The 17,409-nt window shown below is 40.1% G+C and overlaps 1 protein-coding gene and 1 non-coding gene across 3 annotated transcripts in view; one reads left to right on the top strand and one right to left on the bottom strand.

Annotated features, from left to right (window-relative positions):
* Positions 1-137: 137 nt before the first annotated feature.
* Abt1 (activator of basal transcription 1) overlaps positions 138-17,409 on the top strand; it is a 25,656-nt gene continuing 8,384 nt past the window's right edge. Inside the window, exons 1-3 of one of the 2 annotated variants that reach the window (XR_002817826.1) lie at positions 138-391; positions 3,939-4,138; positions 4,279-5,028. Coding sequence is in view for 1 of the 2 variants with exons in the window: in XM_023700000.1 (XP_023555768.1) it covers positions 154-391; positions 3,939-4,138; positions 4,279-4,659 (819 nt within the window). In the remaining variant the exon portion in view is untranslated. Of the gene's footprint in view, positions 392-3,938; positions 4,139-4,278; positions 5,127-17,409 lie in introns of those variants that run through there. The other variant, XM_023700000.1, reaches the window with a different exon arrangement.
* LOC111812297 lies at positions 12,851-12,983 on the bottom strand. Its single transcript, XR_002817834.1, has one exon. It is a non-coding gene; the product is annotated as a small nucleolar RNA SNORA1 (small nucleolar RNA).

The following is a 17,409-nucleotide window of genomic DNA, read 5'->3' as shown; positions in this document are numbered from 1 at the left end:
TTAAACCGTAGGTCTACCCCTCCGCGGCTCTTGGCTCAGCTCTTCCGAGTTCGTTACGCGCCGGCCACGCCCCCACGTCGCAGGCGTCGCACGTAGTTTGCGTCACCCGCACCGGCCGCTTTACGGCCTGTCGTGCTCCACGTCTCAGCCAGCATGTCGGCCGGTGGCTTAGAGGCAGCGGTGGAACAGGATCCGGTGGAAGTAACAGACGAGAAGTCAGAGGCTGAGGAGGAGCAAGAAGAGCCCGAAGAAGCGGCTCGCGGCAGCAGGAAGCGCGTGGTGCCGGGTATCGTGTACCTGGGCCACGTCCCACCGCGCTTCCGACCCTTACACGTACGCAACCTCCTCAGCGCCTACGGGGAGGTCGGGCGCGTGTTCTTTCAGGCTGAAGGTCAGTGCGGAGCCCTGGTTGCGAGGCAGGGAGGGTGGCACTCGTTCTGCTGCCTGGATGGCGGAGGGCTGCGGCGGGGCGCGGGGAAACGGGATGCTTGGCTGCTCTGCTGGTGGTGTTTTACTTCTCCGATAGCTCGTAGGTTCTAATCCTGGCTCCGCCCGCTTCTCCCGACCTCTTCGCTGTGCTAAATGAGTACAACCTGAATGCAAATTTCAAGGGCATTTCTTTTATTAAGTGTGAAAACTAGCATTTTTTTTTTAATACAGGTGTGCTACATAGTGTTTACACCAGGGCAGTGATTCCAGTTAAATAAAATTTAAAAATTCCCCAAATATAAAATTATTAGTGTCTTAAAATATAACACGATGAAAGCTTTAAACTATACCCCCATTCATCACAGGTTTTATGATTTGTTAGGCAAAAGGATGACATATTTTAGTAGTTTAGAAACCCAAACTATCAAGACTGTATATATTTCCGTGTTGCACATTTTTCTATGGGCAAGAGTAAAACAGTAAAGTCAGGTGTGCTTCCTCCACTACAAGCAGCACAAATTTGTCACCATTAAACTTAATGTGGAAGTAGTTGTATTAAAAATGTAGAAATGTAGTACAGGTATATTCAAAATGCTGAGACTACTAACTAGGTACATAGGTACATACTGCACTACTTTTCACTTTTTTTTTTTTTTTTAACTTTTCATTTTTGAGCATAGTTGTTTTGTTACTACAGGCCTTTAGTTCTAAACTACTGGTTTTAAGTTCACATAGTTTCTTAAGCTTTCTTTCTTTTTTTTTTTTGCGGAACCGGAGATTGAACTCAGGCACTTGAACTTGCCAGGGAAGTGCTTATTCCACTGAGCCATCTCCCCAGCCCCCAAGCTTTCATATTTTTAAATGTAAGGAATGAGTATAAAAGCACTAAATCCCATTTACTTATAAAAAAAGTTACAGTTGTCACCTTAAGTCATCAAAACTAGTGTTACAGGTAAAAATAACATTTTCAAGATTTTCTAGCCTAGCCCAGAGGCAGAATCCCCTGTCCTCAGTTCCAGTGCTGGTATTCTTGCTACATAGATTCCAGAATATTTTTCTTGTTTTAGGGAGGGATCTACAGGGTGTTCATGGTCTCACTACTAGATTGGACTCAGTGATCCACCTGTTTACAGCCTCCCAAGAGCTGGGATTACAGGCGCCCACCACCACACCCAGTCTCAACTGCCATCTCAGTGTGCCCAGGGGATGATACAGTGGCATGACTGGCCCCTGTGCCTGCTTGCAGGTGCTTTAATCTGCTGAGCTATTTGGCTGGCCCATTTATTTTTCTTTTTTAAGCCATTCATGTTAGTACTACTTTGTAAGAAAGAAAATTTAACAGCAGTTTAAAAGTATCCACAACACACCTCTGTTAAAAAAACTGAACACATCCCTTTTGCACAGTGGCAACAGAGCAAGAAACATCATTAGCACCCCCACCCCCTTAACATGCTAATTGAAATTGGTGTTTGGAGTTGGTGTGGATTTATTTATTTATTTATTTATTTTGGAGCAAAATTATGTTTATTAGGAAAGCACCAACACCACATTCTTCAAAATTACTGGAATTTTATTTGCCTCAGGCTTATGACTTGCAACCAAAGACATTGTGCAAAGAAAGCAAAGATTAAGTATACTTTAGGGAGATGGAGACAATAAACATTGGTGACATAGGAAATCAGGTGGATGAAAGAAGTCATCCAGGGGGCCTGGCCCTAGCTCAGGTCTTTAAGTGGCTGCTTCCACAAAGCTGTCAGCCTCAGGTTGCTGGAGTTCGAACCTCACACCTCTCCAGCTGGCCAAAAGTGCCCTGAAGGCATTCGAGGAACAAAAAAAAAAAAAAAAAAAAAAAAGAAGTCATCCAGTACACTATATAGATCACAATATTCAATAGCGTTTTCAACAGAATTTTTTTTAAAACCAAGAGCAAACAAAATTAAGCAGTGTTTACAGTAGACAAATTTTACACAATTTAAAAAGCATTTTTCAGATCATAGAGCATAAAGTGGAAAAATGTATGTGTAGGTGAAATCTACTGTACATTTATCACCTATTAAAGTTGCTTATGTGTACCACAATGTAAAAAAATAATACCGAACAAATAAAAATCTTGAAAATTGCCTGATGAAAAATAAAATAACTAGTGGCTTTTAATGGCTTCTGGTTACTAGTGCTACAAAAAACAAAAATCTCATCCAAACATGTGATAAAACCAGGCACAAACCTTTACCAAATTAGACCCACCCATAGAAATACACTATTTACCCACATTTTCCATCAAAAGTTTGTTTGTTTTAATCTTTGAATCTTTGAGGCCCATTTGGTCACAATATTTTACAAACTTTGTTTTTTACACCATGATAGCATATGTTTGTCTGGCACTATTCTAAAGCTAGTTTATAAGATGAGGAGGAGGACACAGAAAGAACCCAGCACCCACAGGACACATGAAGCCACTGGGTAGAAATGGGAGAGGGGAAGAAAAATACTCAGTTCCATGGGGATCACTCATCATCAGTCCCACTTGCTTCTGACTGGTTGTTTTCATCCTGCTCTTCATTGCTGTCAAAGTCACCACTGGCTTTGCTTTCCCTCGATTTGGCCTTTTCTTGCCTTTTCCTTTGTCTTGGCTTTTCTCATCTCTCTTATTGAGCTTGATTTTCACCTTAACAGATTTTGACCCAGACTCAGACCCCTCTTCATCTTCTTCTTCTTCTTCCTCTTCCTCATTGCTTTCCTCCTCACTTTCTTCCTCTTTGGCAATTTTCTGCAATGCACTTTTAAACACCGACTGTAAGATGATGGAGTCTTCGTAGATCTGGGATACCTCCAAGTTGAATGTCTGAGCATTGTGACACGGAAGCATGACATCTTTCTCCAGGTTGCCCAGGCTCCGGTACTTATGATTACGGATTCTTTCCTTTATCTTTTTGAAATCCACTGGCTTCCTAATTCATGTTATTCTGGTAATTCTTTCCTGGAAGGTAACTGAATGAAGATTCACTGAGCTGCCACCTGAACTATCTTTGTAGTTGATCACAGTATCAATGATAGTGTTTCATCTGTTTTGTCAGTTTGGGGGGATTTGGTGACAGCTTCTCAGCTGGAGGGCAGCCTTGCCTCTTCTTAGTTTTTTCTACATCTTTCTTCACAGGATCTTTGTCCACATTTCTTTGTCTTCTTTTCTTCTTAAGCCATACTTCCTCTTACATTTCTTCCAATTTGCCGTCTTCAATGGCCTGGGCTGGTGACTGTCAGAATCATGTTTCCCTCCTCACACCCAGCAGTCTCAGCACTCACCCCATAGTTTGCCTCTAACATAGTTCCTGATGTGGATTTTAAATAGTATTCACAGAAACCAATTAAGAAATTGATAGGTGAAGGCAGTCTCAGTTTGTCTGTCTGGGTCAGCACTGGGAGGTACTGTGCAGGGCAGCAGATTCTGAACCAGGAGTGAGTCTCCGGAGTGCTGCTTTGGCCTCCCCTATGACTTTGTCTTTGGTATGCAGACAGGTTTGTGAAGCGCAAGAAGAAGGCAGCAGCAACCTCAGGAGGAAAGAAAGGATCGAAGTACAGCAAGGACTATACTGAGGGCTGGGTGGAGTTCCGGGATAAGCGCATAGCCAAGCGAGTGGCTTTGAGTCTGCACAACACACCCATGGGTGCCCGCAGGCGCAGCCCCTTCCGCTATGACCTGTGGAACCTGAAGGTAAGGAGTCAGGCATGTCTGCCACACTTCTAATCTTCTTCCCATCCCAGTGAGCTTTTCCTGGCCTCATTCCTGCCTACCCCCATTTCTTCTCCCTCTTCCGTCCACCCCATCCTGAACTTTTCTTTTTGTGCCCACAGTATTTGCACCGTTTTACTTGGTCCCACCTCAGTGAACACCTTGCCTTTGAGCGCCAGGTACGCAGGCAGCGTCTCAGAGCTGAGGTTGCCCAGGCCAAGCGTGAGACTGACTTCTATCTTCAGAGTGTGGAGCGGGGACAACGCTTCCTTGCTACTGATGGGGACCCTGCCCGCCCAGACAGTACCTGGACATTTGCCCAGCGTCCCACAGAGCAAGAGCTAAGAGCCCGGAAAGCAGCACGGCCTGGAGGGCGTGAACGGGCTCGCCTGGCTGCTGCTCAGGACCAGGCCCGCTCCAACCGAGGGCTCCTTGCCAGGATCTTTGGAGCCCCAGCACCATCAGAGAACACAGAGAAGCCATCACTGGTGAAGGACTCCTGAGGGGCAGGAAGGCCCCTTCCATCTGGCCTTGTCCTACTTGCTGTGTACCTTATGCTAGAGTCAGACTGACTTTGCAGGCGGACATTGTCTGTCAGACCAGGAGTCTTTGATGAGGACTCAGACATAGAAGTTTTGTGGGACTCCCATGTCCCTCTTGCTCAACCTCTATAAGTGTCTGTCTGGGCACTTTATTCATACTAGTGTGATTGTGACTGCTGCAGACGCCTTTTCCATTTGTATGACTTTTGGTTGCCTGTCTCTTATCCAATGAGGTCCTCTAAAAATCCCATGATCTTGGTCCCAGGAGTGGCCTTTATTTCCAACTAGAATGATAATGGCCTACCATTCTTATCCTCTTTACTGACTCAGGTAAGAGCAGTAACAACATAGTTTTTATTTAGAAAACATTAACAGATATAGGAGATAATGAGTTGGGATTGGGTTGAGAACCTTGCTCCAAATATATTTATGAAAAATAAAACATCTTTTTTGTGTGTGTGTTGAACTGGGGATTGAAGTCAGGCCCTTGCGCTTGCCAGGGAAGTGCTTATTCCACTGAGCCATCTCCCCAGCCCTAAAATATCTTTTTTGTAATTTTTTTTTTTTTTTTTTTTTTTTTTTTTTTTTTTAGTTTCAAGTGTGGAGTGATTGGGTTAATTGTAACTTCAGAAGTGCAGCACTGGGTGCAGTACTCAGTAACAAAAAGGTGCTCAACCACTGAGCTACATTGCAAGCCTTTTCATTTATTTTGAGACAGGTCCTGTCAACTTGCCCAGATTGGGCTCACACTTGAGATCCTCCTGCCACAGTCTCCCAAGTAGCTGGAGGTATAGTCATGCATCACTATTCCTGACTTATTCAATATTTGTAAAGCAACTGTGTGAAGAAACTGCTGAGGTAGTGGACATTGTGTGTGTGTGTGAAGAGGGGATAGTATGTGAGGATACTGGGCCTTGGCAGTGTGTGGAGGGAGGGCTGCCAGTGTGGTCTTGGTTCATGAGGACGGTTCTGGGGTGGGACAGTCTTCAAGCTTTTCTACGTCATTCCTTAGAAGCACATTGGGAGAATGATAGCAGAAAGTGTGAAAGATCTTGCTGTGTTCCTATAGTGCTTGATGGATTGAGTGTTGGGTTCAGAAAGGTGGGCAAAACCTAGGAGGGAAGTTGGGAATAAGTGCTGTTCAGCTACACTTAAGTGGAACTTAGATCACAGGTTCACAGCAGGCACACAAAACAGCCCTCCTTTCCTCAAAGAATCAGGGTAAGCCACTAAAACGGAGCACTCAGATGTCACATTAAACTAAGAAATCTTTAGAACAGACTTTTTGGGGGAGCACTGGGAATTGAATTTAGGCCAAATGGGTGCTGTACCACCAAGCTATATTCCCAGTCCTAGACTAAGAAATTTATACAGTTTCAGATTCAAAGTGGTCATTGCTGGGGGTAGTAGTGCATACCTGTAATCCCAGCACTCGGTAAGCTGAGGCAAGAGGATCTCTGTGGGCTACATAGTTGGAGAGACAGCCTGGACTACTTAGACCCTGTCTCGAAACAAAGCAGAGATCATTATCTGAGCTGTTAATTTAAGGGAACATGATTATAATTATTTGGGTTTTGCTTGTTGCTTTTTCTTCTCAATGTAACGTATTCATGGTGAGTTTTGTTTTAATGGAAGTGATTTCATACACACTTCGACTTAAAAATTTCCAGCCAAATCTATTATGCTAAAAATTTATTTGAAAGAGAAAAAAAAATACAGAATTTCAAAACAAAATGATAAGAAATTAACAGTGGGTGTTACATTGTATATTGTTATGTTCAATCCCAATTGTTCTTTCCTTTTGAGTAGTTTCCCTTCCACTATATCTATTATACCTTTTAGATTTTATTTACTCTTTCAGTTTCTTACACTAGGGAGCAAATAGATATTTACACGTCTTGATTTATTTCACTTATGCACTGTCACACTCATAAGTGCATCTACTTATTTATAAAAGCCTCAAGTTTATTTTTCTTTATAGCTGAGTAATACTTGATTGTATAAAAATGCACATCGTTTTTATCTGTTCAGGCTGGTTTTGGACTCACTTTGTAATCCAGGCTGGCCTCAAAGTCAAAGTGATCCTCCTGCCTCAGTCTCCTAAGCATGTTATTGGTTGATTTCTTGATGATAGCCATTCTTTTGGAATGACGTGGGATCTCAGTATTGTAATTTGCCTCTCTCAAATAACCAGTGATGTTGAACATTTTTCCATATATTTATCTGCCATTTGTATTTCTTCATCTGAGAAGTGTGTATTCATTTCCAGTGCCCATCCCAGCCAAATCTTGATAGATGTATTTGGAAGAATAAAAATGACCCTATAGGGGCTGGGAAGATAGTTCAGAGGCATAAGCACCTACCTGGCAAGGGCAAGTTCCCAAGTTTGATCCCTGGCTCCCCATGCCATTCCTGCCCTGGAACTCCAGCAATGCCATGCTAATCTGGGAACCAGGCATGGTGGTGCATGCCTGTAATCCCAGCACTCAGGAGGTTGAAACAGGAGGATCTCTGCGAGTTCAAGACCAGCATGGGAGCTATAAAAGTGTGTACAAGGCCAACCAGAACTGCATAGCAAGAACCTGTCTCAAAAAAAAAAAAAGACATATAGTGAAGCTAAGTATGTTTCTAGCAACCCATACTCTTACACCTAATACACAAATACATCTTTTGTAACGTTACTGTTTTTTAGTTTATTTGAGACAGGGTCTTGCTATGTAGTTCAGTCCGGCCTTGAACTCACTATGAAGCCCAGGCTGTCCTCAAACTTGTGGCAATCTTCCTGCCTCAGCCTTCAGAGTGCAGGGATTATTGCCCCGTGCCATAATGTCCGGCAAGAATTTTGGATCACTCAACTCATGACTTCGAACGTACCAGCAAAATTTGAGCTTCAGGATTTGACAAACTTGCATATTTATATAGAATTAAAAGTACTTATTGCCACCTTTGCTAGATAGAGACACCAAGACAGACTTTTTCCCATGAGGTTGCTGATAGTTTAGGAAGTGAAAGACCACTGAGTGTGGTTGCAGACACTTACAATCCCAGTACTTGGGAGGCTGAGGCAGGAGGATCACCATGAGTTCAAGGGCCAAGTAACTGATAAAGAGTATCAATTAACCTTTCCAGCAGTATGTCACAGGGTTGCAAAAGAAAAGTTCTGCAGGTGAGGAGCTCTGGGATAACCCAGTGTTCTCTGGAACAAAAGGCCTCTCCCAAAGCTGATGGTTTTCATTGGGATCAATCAGAGAGGTGGGCTGGGGTCACTGCAGAGTGCATAGAGAGAAGGAACTTTGTATCTGTACCAGGCAGAGGCCTCCAGTTAGTGCACTGGTAGTTTTGATGTATGCAAGGCTGACACCTGTACTGCCTGGAACAAGCTCAGGATGAAGGAGAGGTCAGGGATAGGTTGTAGCAAGGGCTTTTCAGGAAAGAGCAGGAAGTGTTGTCGCATACACAATGAGACTCTGGGAGGGGGGAAAGGGGAGAAAATGAAAGCACTGGGCTTGGCAGGAATTTTGTGGATGAGTCAAGGACAGTGTTCCAGGCTCGTGACTTCAGTGTAGACTCAAAAGTTAGCAACCCTTTTTATTTTTTTATTTTGAGACAGAGTTGCCTGAGTCACTAACTTGCCCAGACTGGGCTTGAATTTGGGATCACCATACCTCAACTTCCATGAGTGTTAGGATTACAAATGTGCATAACCAATTCTGCAAGGTCATCTTCTTTTTCTTTTTTTAAAAATTAAGTTTATTGGTACAACTTGGCTATACATAACGATCACATTCATCATAGGGAATTTGTACCTGTACGTGATATATTTTATTTTTTATCACATTTCCTTACCTTCCCTTCAACTAAGGCCATTTGTTGTCTTCATTTTATAAACAAGCAAATTAAGACTTCTGTACTGTTAGAAACTTCCAAAAGTCCATTCTCCCAAAGTGGAGAATCCAGATAGTGTTTCTCAAGTTTCTCAGTGTGAAAGGTGGATGGATGATATTATGATCAAATTTTATAGTTCTCAGAGGCAAAGCTGAAGCCTTGCTGAGGAGGCCAAAGGAGCCTGACTAACAGAGCCAAGGACAAAAACTATATAATCACGCAGAAAAAAACATTTGTCAAAGTCCAGTACCCATTCATGATAAAAACCTGTGGTGGATTGACAATTGGTGGTCAACTTGTAGCACCCAGCTGAACTGAATCACTGTGGTGCTGTGTGTGGAGGGCCCATCTAAGGATTTTTCCAAACAGTATAAAATAACTAGAAGAGAGAGTGTGCTGTTGATTCTCCTGGAGAAACTTGTCTCTCTGGCTTTCCTGATATTTCCTCAGCTGTTCTCATCATTGGAGAAGCTTGGAACCTTGATGTTGCTGAGGATGGTTACAGCTGTATTTTGGGGAGCTCTGGTCCTTATCTTGAGAATTGCTTCCTATCTCCAGTGCAGGTACCTCAGCCTACTGGCACAGATTCTTCATCCTGCTAGTTTAGACCTTTTAGCTTCCACCACTGACCTTTGGGCTTTCCCAGTGCAGATCCTTCATAGAGACTTGTATGAGACTTTGTCATTGGCTCTAGGTCTCCATTTAGATTCATGGGCACTGCCATGGGCTCTAGGTCTTCAGCTGGATTCATGTAGGACACTGCCATGAAATGCAGGCCCCTCAGGTGGATTCTTTGATTCTCTAGTGTGTGGATAGATCTTCCACACTTTTACATTTCACTTGTTGGGTAATATAAAAATATTCCCATAAATTATGTGTCATATTAAATCCATTCCCTTGTAAACCCTGACTACAACAAAACCCTACAAAACATTGGAATAGATAGTCTTTATCTCAACCTGATAAAAGCCATACAACAAACCAACAGTGAACATACTAAATGGTTAAAAAAAAAGCTTTCACTTAATTTTTTTCTATTCTTTTAATTTTTTAAAATGTTTATTTGAATGAGAAAAATAGCAATGAAAGTTTCAAAACAGGTTAGTAGAACAGTTACAATAATTAATACATTGCATATTATTGTCTTTGTAATAGTTATGCAGAGGACAAGATACAGACATGACATGTTGTGTAAACAATATTAGTACAAACCTTTCTTATTGAACTAAGAGAAGGTAGCTGTATATCGATCCTATTTTGTATATACATATATATTTTTTCTCTACAAGTGGTCCTTTATTTATATCCCCCTTTTTTGTCTTGTTTTGTCAGAGTGGGAGTGCCATTGTTGTTAGAGAAGCTGTATTTGGAGAAGTCTTTAAATGACCTTTTCATACTTGATGCCAGTTCAAATATTGTAGGTACTTGAATTTAGGAAAATAACCCAATATAGTCGTGGGTTATTGGCAGAACTGGCAATTGTCAGAAGTTTGTTTCTTTTTTTTCTTTTTCTTTCTTTCTTTTTTTTTTTTTTTTTTTTTTTTTTTTTTTTTTTTTTTTTTTTTTTTTGGTGGAACTGGGGATTGAACGCAGACCCTTGCACTTGCCAGGGAAACGCTTATTCCACTGAGCCATCTCCCCAGCCTCAAAAGGATCGTCCTAATGTCAGAAATAGTTGACTTGAGCCTTTTACAGTTCAGCATATTAATATGGCATCACTTTTTATACCTCGTGGTTATAATTTTCTGCTGAATGGTTAAGACCAAGTTAAAGCAAGATCTAGATAACAAAAAAATTAATTTTGTATTTTACAAGGTCAGTCAAATCCCCTCAGGATTTACCCTGAAACCACGTACAGCACCTTGTAGATCTTTTGTCAGTGTCAGCTATCTGGATGAGTCATGGCCATTGCTTGACCAATTTGCTCTCTGTGAAAGCCTGAGAGTTTTTTCTCTCTAGGTGACTCTCTTTAGGCACACTATACATCATCAATCACTTTTCTCTGTGGCCCCATAATCTCCTTGATCAGAAAATCTGGGACGCCACTGAGTTACAGGATGTCACAGGTTCTCTTATGTTCTGAGTCCTCACTGATCTTGAAGGGCTAGGGCCAAAATATTGGCTATCCTTGTAGCCCTTCTTTTGCTTTTTATTTTTGGTCTGCAAACTTTACTTGTTAAAAATCCAGAAGAGAAGCCTAATATTATCCTGTAACAGAGGCAGTTGAGCTTAACCTATCTGTCTGAGTACCAAATACCTTAGGCATAACATGGAACTGCTATTTTCCAACAACCATGAATATTCAAAACTTTAAATCCCTATAGAATGTGAAAAAAACCAATTACACATTTTAACACAGAAATTTAGAAATAAATTCCTATACAACATGGTAGCTGGACCATCCCCTGGCATTTTTTTTTTTTTGTCTCTTGTTTTATTATCTTTTGTTCTTCAAACATTTACTTTAAAGAGAGTATAGCAATAATTGATATGGCATTAGAAGCAATATGCATTTAGAAGACCAAAATGGTAAGTATTTCAAGCATGGTTTTAGTATTATACATTTCTATCCTCAGTCTAGTTGCTTAGTTCACAGATATTAGCATATATAGTTAGTCAGAGTGAGAGTTCTATCCATTAACTGCTATTTTCAAAAACCTGATGGAGATTCTTAGGACCATTGCCTTAACCATCTTGTTTATATAACTATGATTTTGCCCCTGCCATATTTCCTAACTTTTCTTCTCTCTCTCTCTTCATTGTTTAATCCTTAAGTTCTCACTTTCCATTTAACTATATTGTATCTTTCAATTTTAATTTATTCTTTTTGAGTTCTTACACTAGCGAGATAATATGGTATTTACACATATGAGTCTGGTTTATTTCACTTATATCTTCAAGTTGCATCTACTTATATACGAAGGCTTTGAGTTTATTTTCCTTTATAGATGAATAATAACCCATTGTATAAAAACACCGTATCTTTTTCATCTATATCTCAGGTGACAGGCATTTGGTTTTCTCCAAGATTTGGCTATCACAAATTGTGCTGCTATAAACATAGGCACACATATATCACTATGATATGATGTTTTCAGTTATTTTTGGGAAATTCCCAATAGAGGGATGGGATTTCTAGTCCTAGTATTTTGAGGAGTCTCCACACTGATTTCCATAGTGGTTGCACCAGTCTACATTCCCACCAGCAGTGGAGAAGGGTTCCTTTTGCCCCACAGCCTCCCCAACATTTGTTGTTGGTTGATTTCTTTTGATAGCCATTCTTTCTGGGGTGAGATGGTATCTCAGTGTTGTTTTAATTTGCATTTCATGAATGGCTAGTGATGTACAGCATTTTTTCATGTATTTGTTAACTTCTAGTATTTCTTCCTCTGAGAAGTGTTCATTTTGGATGCCCATTTTTGGATTGAGTCTTTAAATTTTGGGGCCCTAATTTTTTTAGTTCTTTATAAATTCTAGATAGGGCTGGCCAAATGGCTCAGCAGATTAAAGTGCCTACAAGCAGGTGCAGTGGCCGGGGTTCAATCCCTGGGCATGCTGTGCCAGCCCCACTCTTGGGGTGCACTGAGAGGGCAACTGAGACTGGGTGTGGTGACGCACGCCTGTAATCCCAACCCTTGGGAGGCTGTAAACAGGTGGATCACTATGAGTGTGATCTAGTAGTGAGACCCTAACATGCTGTAGACCCTTCCCTAAAATACAAATAAAATAAATTCTAGCTAGAAGACCTTTGTCTGAGTGCTAATATGTTAAGATTTTTTCCAAGTTTGTGGATTATCTTTTCACTCTGTTGGTAATTTCTTTTGATGTGCGAAAACTTCTCAGTAAGGGGAGGTCCCAGTTGTCAATTCTTTCAAGAATTTCACTTATCAATTTAATTAATCTTTCAAAGAACCAGCTTTTTGATTCATTAATTATTTGTATTGTTTTCTTTGTTTCAACTGTATTAATTTCTGCTCTTTTTTAATTAAGTAAATTTTATTTTAAAGAAATTTCATGTGATTTAATTAGGGCCACTTTAATGAGGCTGTCTTCAGAGTAGGCCTTTTCGAAAGAACTGAAGCTTACTCCAGCCATCCCATCTGCCCTGTGGTCTTATATCCAATTTCGTCCAGCAATACATTTTTGGAGCCTAGAATTTGAATTGTACATAGTATTGGTATTTTGGCACATGACCTAGATTCTGTATCATTCCTTAACCTTTCATTTCTAATACTGAAAGTCAACATTTTTCAGTCAGTATTAGGTAAAATGTTACAGGCCTCATTGTCACCACTGTAAATATTTACTGTGATGGAAGCATGACCTGTGTCTCAATTTTAGCCACATTGACCAATTCTGGACACCAATCAACAGTGCCCATTCTAATGCAGAATGAGGCTTCATGCTCTTATCTTTATAATTTCCTCTTGTCTTTGGGCTTTGGGTTTGGTTTGCTCTTCCTTTTCTAGACGTTTGAGGTGCAGAATTAGGGTATTTATTTGTTCCCATTCTGTTTTCCTAATGTGTGAGTTCACAGCTATAAATTTCCTTCTAAGCACTGCTTTCATTGCATCCCATAAATTCCAATAAATTGTCCTTGAATCTTCATTGAATTGTAGATATTGTTTAATTTCATCTATAACCCATTAGTTGCTGAGGAGGGTGTTGTTTAATTTCCAGATATTTCTGAGGGTTTTGTGATTTCTTTTGTCATTTATTTCTAGTTTAATTGCACTGTGGTCAGATAATATGCATGGGGTATTTCCTGCTTTTTTGCATATACTTAAGCATGACCTATGGACTAGTATGTGGTCTATTTTAGAAAAATGTCCCATGTGCAGCTGAAAAAATGTATATTCAGATGTGTTTGGATGGAACACTCTGTATATGTCCACTAAGTCCTTTTGTTCCAAGTTCTGGTACTTCTTTGCTAATTTTTTATCTGCTTGACCTATCTTTTTGGGATAAGAGGGTGTTAAGGTCTCCTATTAAGATTGTGGTATAATCAATAAAATTTTGAAAAAAAATCAATAAAATTTTGAAAAAAAAAAGATTGTGGTATGGGATATTAGATTTTTCATGTCCATTAAGATTTGTCTTATATAGTCGGGTTCCCCCATGTTTGGTACATACATATTTATGACTGTTACTTCTTCCTCTTGTATTTTTCCCCTAACCAGTGTGTAGGTGCCTTCTTTATTTCATTTGCTCATTCTTGGTTTGAAGTTCAGACTGTCTGCGAGCAGGATTGCTACCCCTGCCTTTTTCTGAGATGTTGGGGCATGTAGTATTATTTTCTATCCTTTGACTTTCAGCCTATGAATTTCTTTATGAGTTAAGTGTGTTTCTTGTATACAGCATATTGTTGAATTTTGCATCTTAATCTACTCTGCCAGTCTATTTTTTTTAATTGGTGAATTTTTCCATTTACATTGATGGTTATAATTGAGATGTACTGACTTATGATTGACATGTTATTTACTTGCTGTTGTATACCCCTTTTTCTTCTGTGTTTGTTTGCCCTATTTGGTGGGTTCTTTCTATTCTCATTCATGGAGTTGTGGTCATTCTGGTCCCTCTCTAGAATACCTTTTAGTAGTCTGTGTAGGATTGGCTTTGTCATCATGAAATTCTTTAGTTGTTCTTTGTCATGGAAGTATTTCACTTTTCCATCAAACTTGAAAGAGAATTTTGCAGGGTATATCAGTCTGGGCTGGAATTTGTTTTCTTGGAGGACGTGAAGTACTTTGCTCCATACTCTTCTTGACTTGATGGTTTGTGTAGAGAAATCTGCCATTATTCTGATGGATTTTTCTTTGAATGTGATCTGTTTATTTTCCCTAGCGGCTTTTAGTATATTCTTATGCTGTATTTCTGTGATCTTGATTAATATATGTCTGGGTGTGTTTTTAATTGGATTGATGTGATTTGGAGTTCTATATGCTTTGGTTACCTGAATGTCAGATTGTTTCCCCATATTTGGGAAGTTTTCTGCTATTATTTCTTCCCATATTCTTTTTATATCCTTTGTATTGACTCCTTCTTTCTCATTGATGCCTATTAGTCTTATGTTGTTCATCTTTGCATCATCTTGTAGATGTTGAATTATTTTTCCCTACATCCTAATTGTTTTTAAGAGATCTTTTCTTACCTTTTCTTTAGCTGCAATGGTGTCTTCAAGATCTGAAACTCTTATCTTCTCTTTCATTCAAATGGTTTTGCCAGCTTGTGATTGAGGTTTTAATTTCCTGTATATCTCTTTGAATCTGCTTTATGCATTCTATTTCTTTTGTGTATTATTCATTCAAGGATTCTATCATTCGTCTATTCTCTTTTTTATCAGTGTCTTCTTTAGAAGCACTTAATTCTGTCATTATAGTTATCATTTCTTTTTTTACTTCAGAGATTATTTCTGATCTGATTTTCTCTATACCTTTCTGCAGTTGTTTCTTTACTTCAGATGCTATTAATTCAGAGATTTCAGGAGTGTGGCTTCCAGTTTCTTCTATGCTATTGTCTCCTGCATTTGTTCTGTGTGGGCTTGGGGCCTGAGAATGCATTCTGCTCCTTCTCTTTGTCATTTTGTATAGCACTGTCCTCTGACCGTTGGTGTACAACTTTAGTGCAGTTATTACCTTAGCACCTACCAAAATTCTTACCCAAGAGAGTTTATCTGGTTAAGGCAGTTACTGTTTTGTATTTCCAGAACTACAATTAGGAACACTAATAACAGGTAGTGATATTTAGCAGTTGACAAACTTTTGTAACTAATGGGTTTGTATTTTAGACCATAAGAACAAACACTATGCCTGTGGAGCTAAGCAGATATTAAATTGGGAATTTGTATTTAAATTAGTTCCCCTAAGTTCTGTCTGATCACCTCCCTTGATGTATATGGGTCTACCAGGCAGACTTGTTCACCCTGGTTACCTGTTGTCCCCTTTCTTGATCAAGAGAGAAAGAGAGAGGATGCTCTCATAGATCTGAGTCTAGCAAAGTGTCTCAGCTTACAGGGTCCGGATCTACCAAGTTTGAACTCATTTAGAGGTGCCTGACTTGGGTCTGGCTGCTGTGCTCAGCTTCTTCCTGCTGCAGCCCATGGAAGAGAACCCCTGTGGCAAGATGTTTCCTGGATTAGCTTAGTGGGTCTGGCTCCTATCCTCTCTGCAGGGAGTTCTACTGCAGGGTTCCACACCATCTGTCTGATGGAGGAGGTTCCTGAGAGTGTGTGGATGGTCCTACACACACTCTAGGCCTGGGCTCTGGCTGGAAAGGGATCTGGGGATCAGTGAGCAGGTGGAAGGTCCCATGCACAAGCTGGGTGTGGGCTCTGGCTGGAAGGGATCTGGCATGTGCGTAGAAGTTCTCACACACACCCCAGGCCTGGGCTCTGGCTGGAAAGGATGAAAGCTTTCACTTTAAAGTCAACACAAAGACAAGGATGGCAACTACCATCATTCTTTTTCAATATAATTCTGGAAACAGCCTGAGCAATTAGACCAGAGAAAGTAATAAAAGGAACAATGATAGAAAGAAGTTAAATTATTATAATTTGCATATGACATGATACTCTATATTGAAGACCCCAAAAACTACCCAAAAGACTTCTAGATTTAATAACCAAATTCAGTAGCATAGCTGGATAGAAGTTAACACTCAAAAATCAACAGCCTTTCTGTACACAAATAACAAACTCACTGAGATAGAATTAGGGAAAGAACACCTTTCACAATAGTGTCCAAAAAGTGATATACCTAGAAATCAGTCTAATGAAGTAAAACCTATTGAAGTAAACATAATGAAGTAAAAGACCTTTACATTGAAAACTACAGTATTCTGAAAAAAAGAGATGAAAGAAAATATCAGAAAATGTTAAGATATCCCTTGTTGGGAGGAAAGAACCAACACAGTGAAAATGGCCACACTTCCAAAGTTTCTATACAGATACAATGCAATCCCAAAGGCATAGCGTATTTCACAGAATTAGAGAAAAATCCAAAAGTTCATTTTGAATCAGAATAGACTCAGTATAGGAAAAGCAGTTTTAAGCAACCAAGGTAAGGAACATCACGATCCCTGGTGGATTCAAACCATCGATCTCCTGGTTAATGGCTGAATGCAGTAACTGACTGTGCCATGGAGGCAAAGTTACAGCACACTCTATAGTCCTAGAATCTTAGCACACTTTTTTTTAACCTACCTTGTGGTAACTTGAGAAAAGAACTGTGCTAGATGTGTACTAGAAACATTCCCATTCTTACTTTCATTGTTCATCTGCTTTTTTTGTTCAGCTGTTAGTGGTGTGTTTTGAAAACAGGTTTACATTGGTATAGAAATTTCTCTTAGAGAGGAGCACTGGAGTTTATTGGGTAGGACTCAGGTTAGGAACTATGCCTGTTTTCTCAAATAATTTTGAGTGAAACCAAAAGAGACATCAGACAGAATTTATTTGCAATTTCAGAAGGAAGTTTTTTCAGATCATGCAGTTGAGCAAAATCAATGGAAGACTTGTGTACAAAGATGTATTAAATGGGAACAAAACCAGCCAGAGCAGTGAGGAGGGGATGACATTTCAGAGAAAATCTGTTTCAACATTAAGGGAGAACAGTGCTGTTTGAGAGGAAAAACTCAGACTAAAATTATGCTGCATGCTGCATGGTCTTATACAAATGGCTTGATATCTTCATATACCGAAAGTTTCATGAAATACAAACTGAGAGTTAGCAAAAGTTCTCTTTCCTGGAGTATTTCACTTTTGAATGCGCCCTGCTCCTCCAGAGCATCTCTCTCTCTCTCTCTCTCTCTCTCTCTCTCTCTCTCTCTCTC

The sequence above is a fragment of the Octodon degus genome, unplaced genomic scaffold (genome assembly GCF_000260255.1).
Source record: "Octodon degus isolate 3935 unplaced genomic scaffold, OctDeg1.0 scaffold00119, whole genome shotgun sequence".
Taxonomy (NCBI): Eukaryota; Metazoa; Chordata; class Mammalia; order Rodentia; family Octodontidae; genus Octodon; species Octodon degus.
The sequence above is the reverse complement of the archived record's forward strand: the minus strand, read 5'-3'. Positions and strand labels throughout refer to the sequence as shown.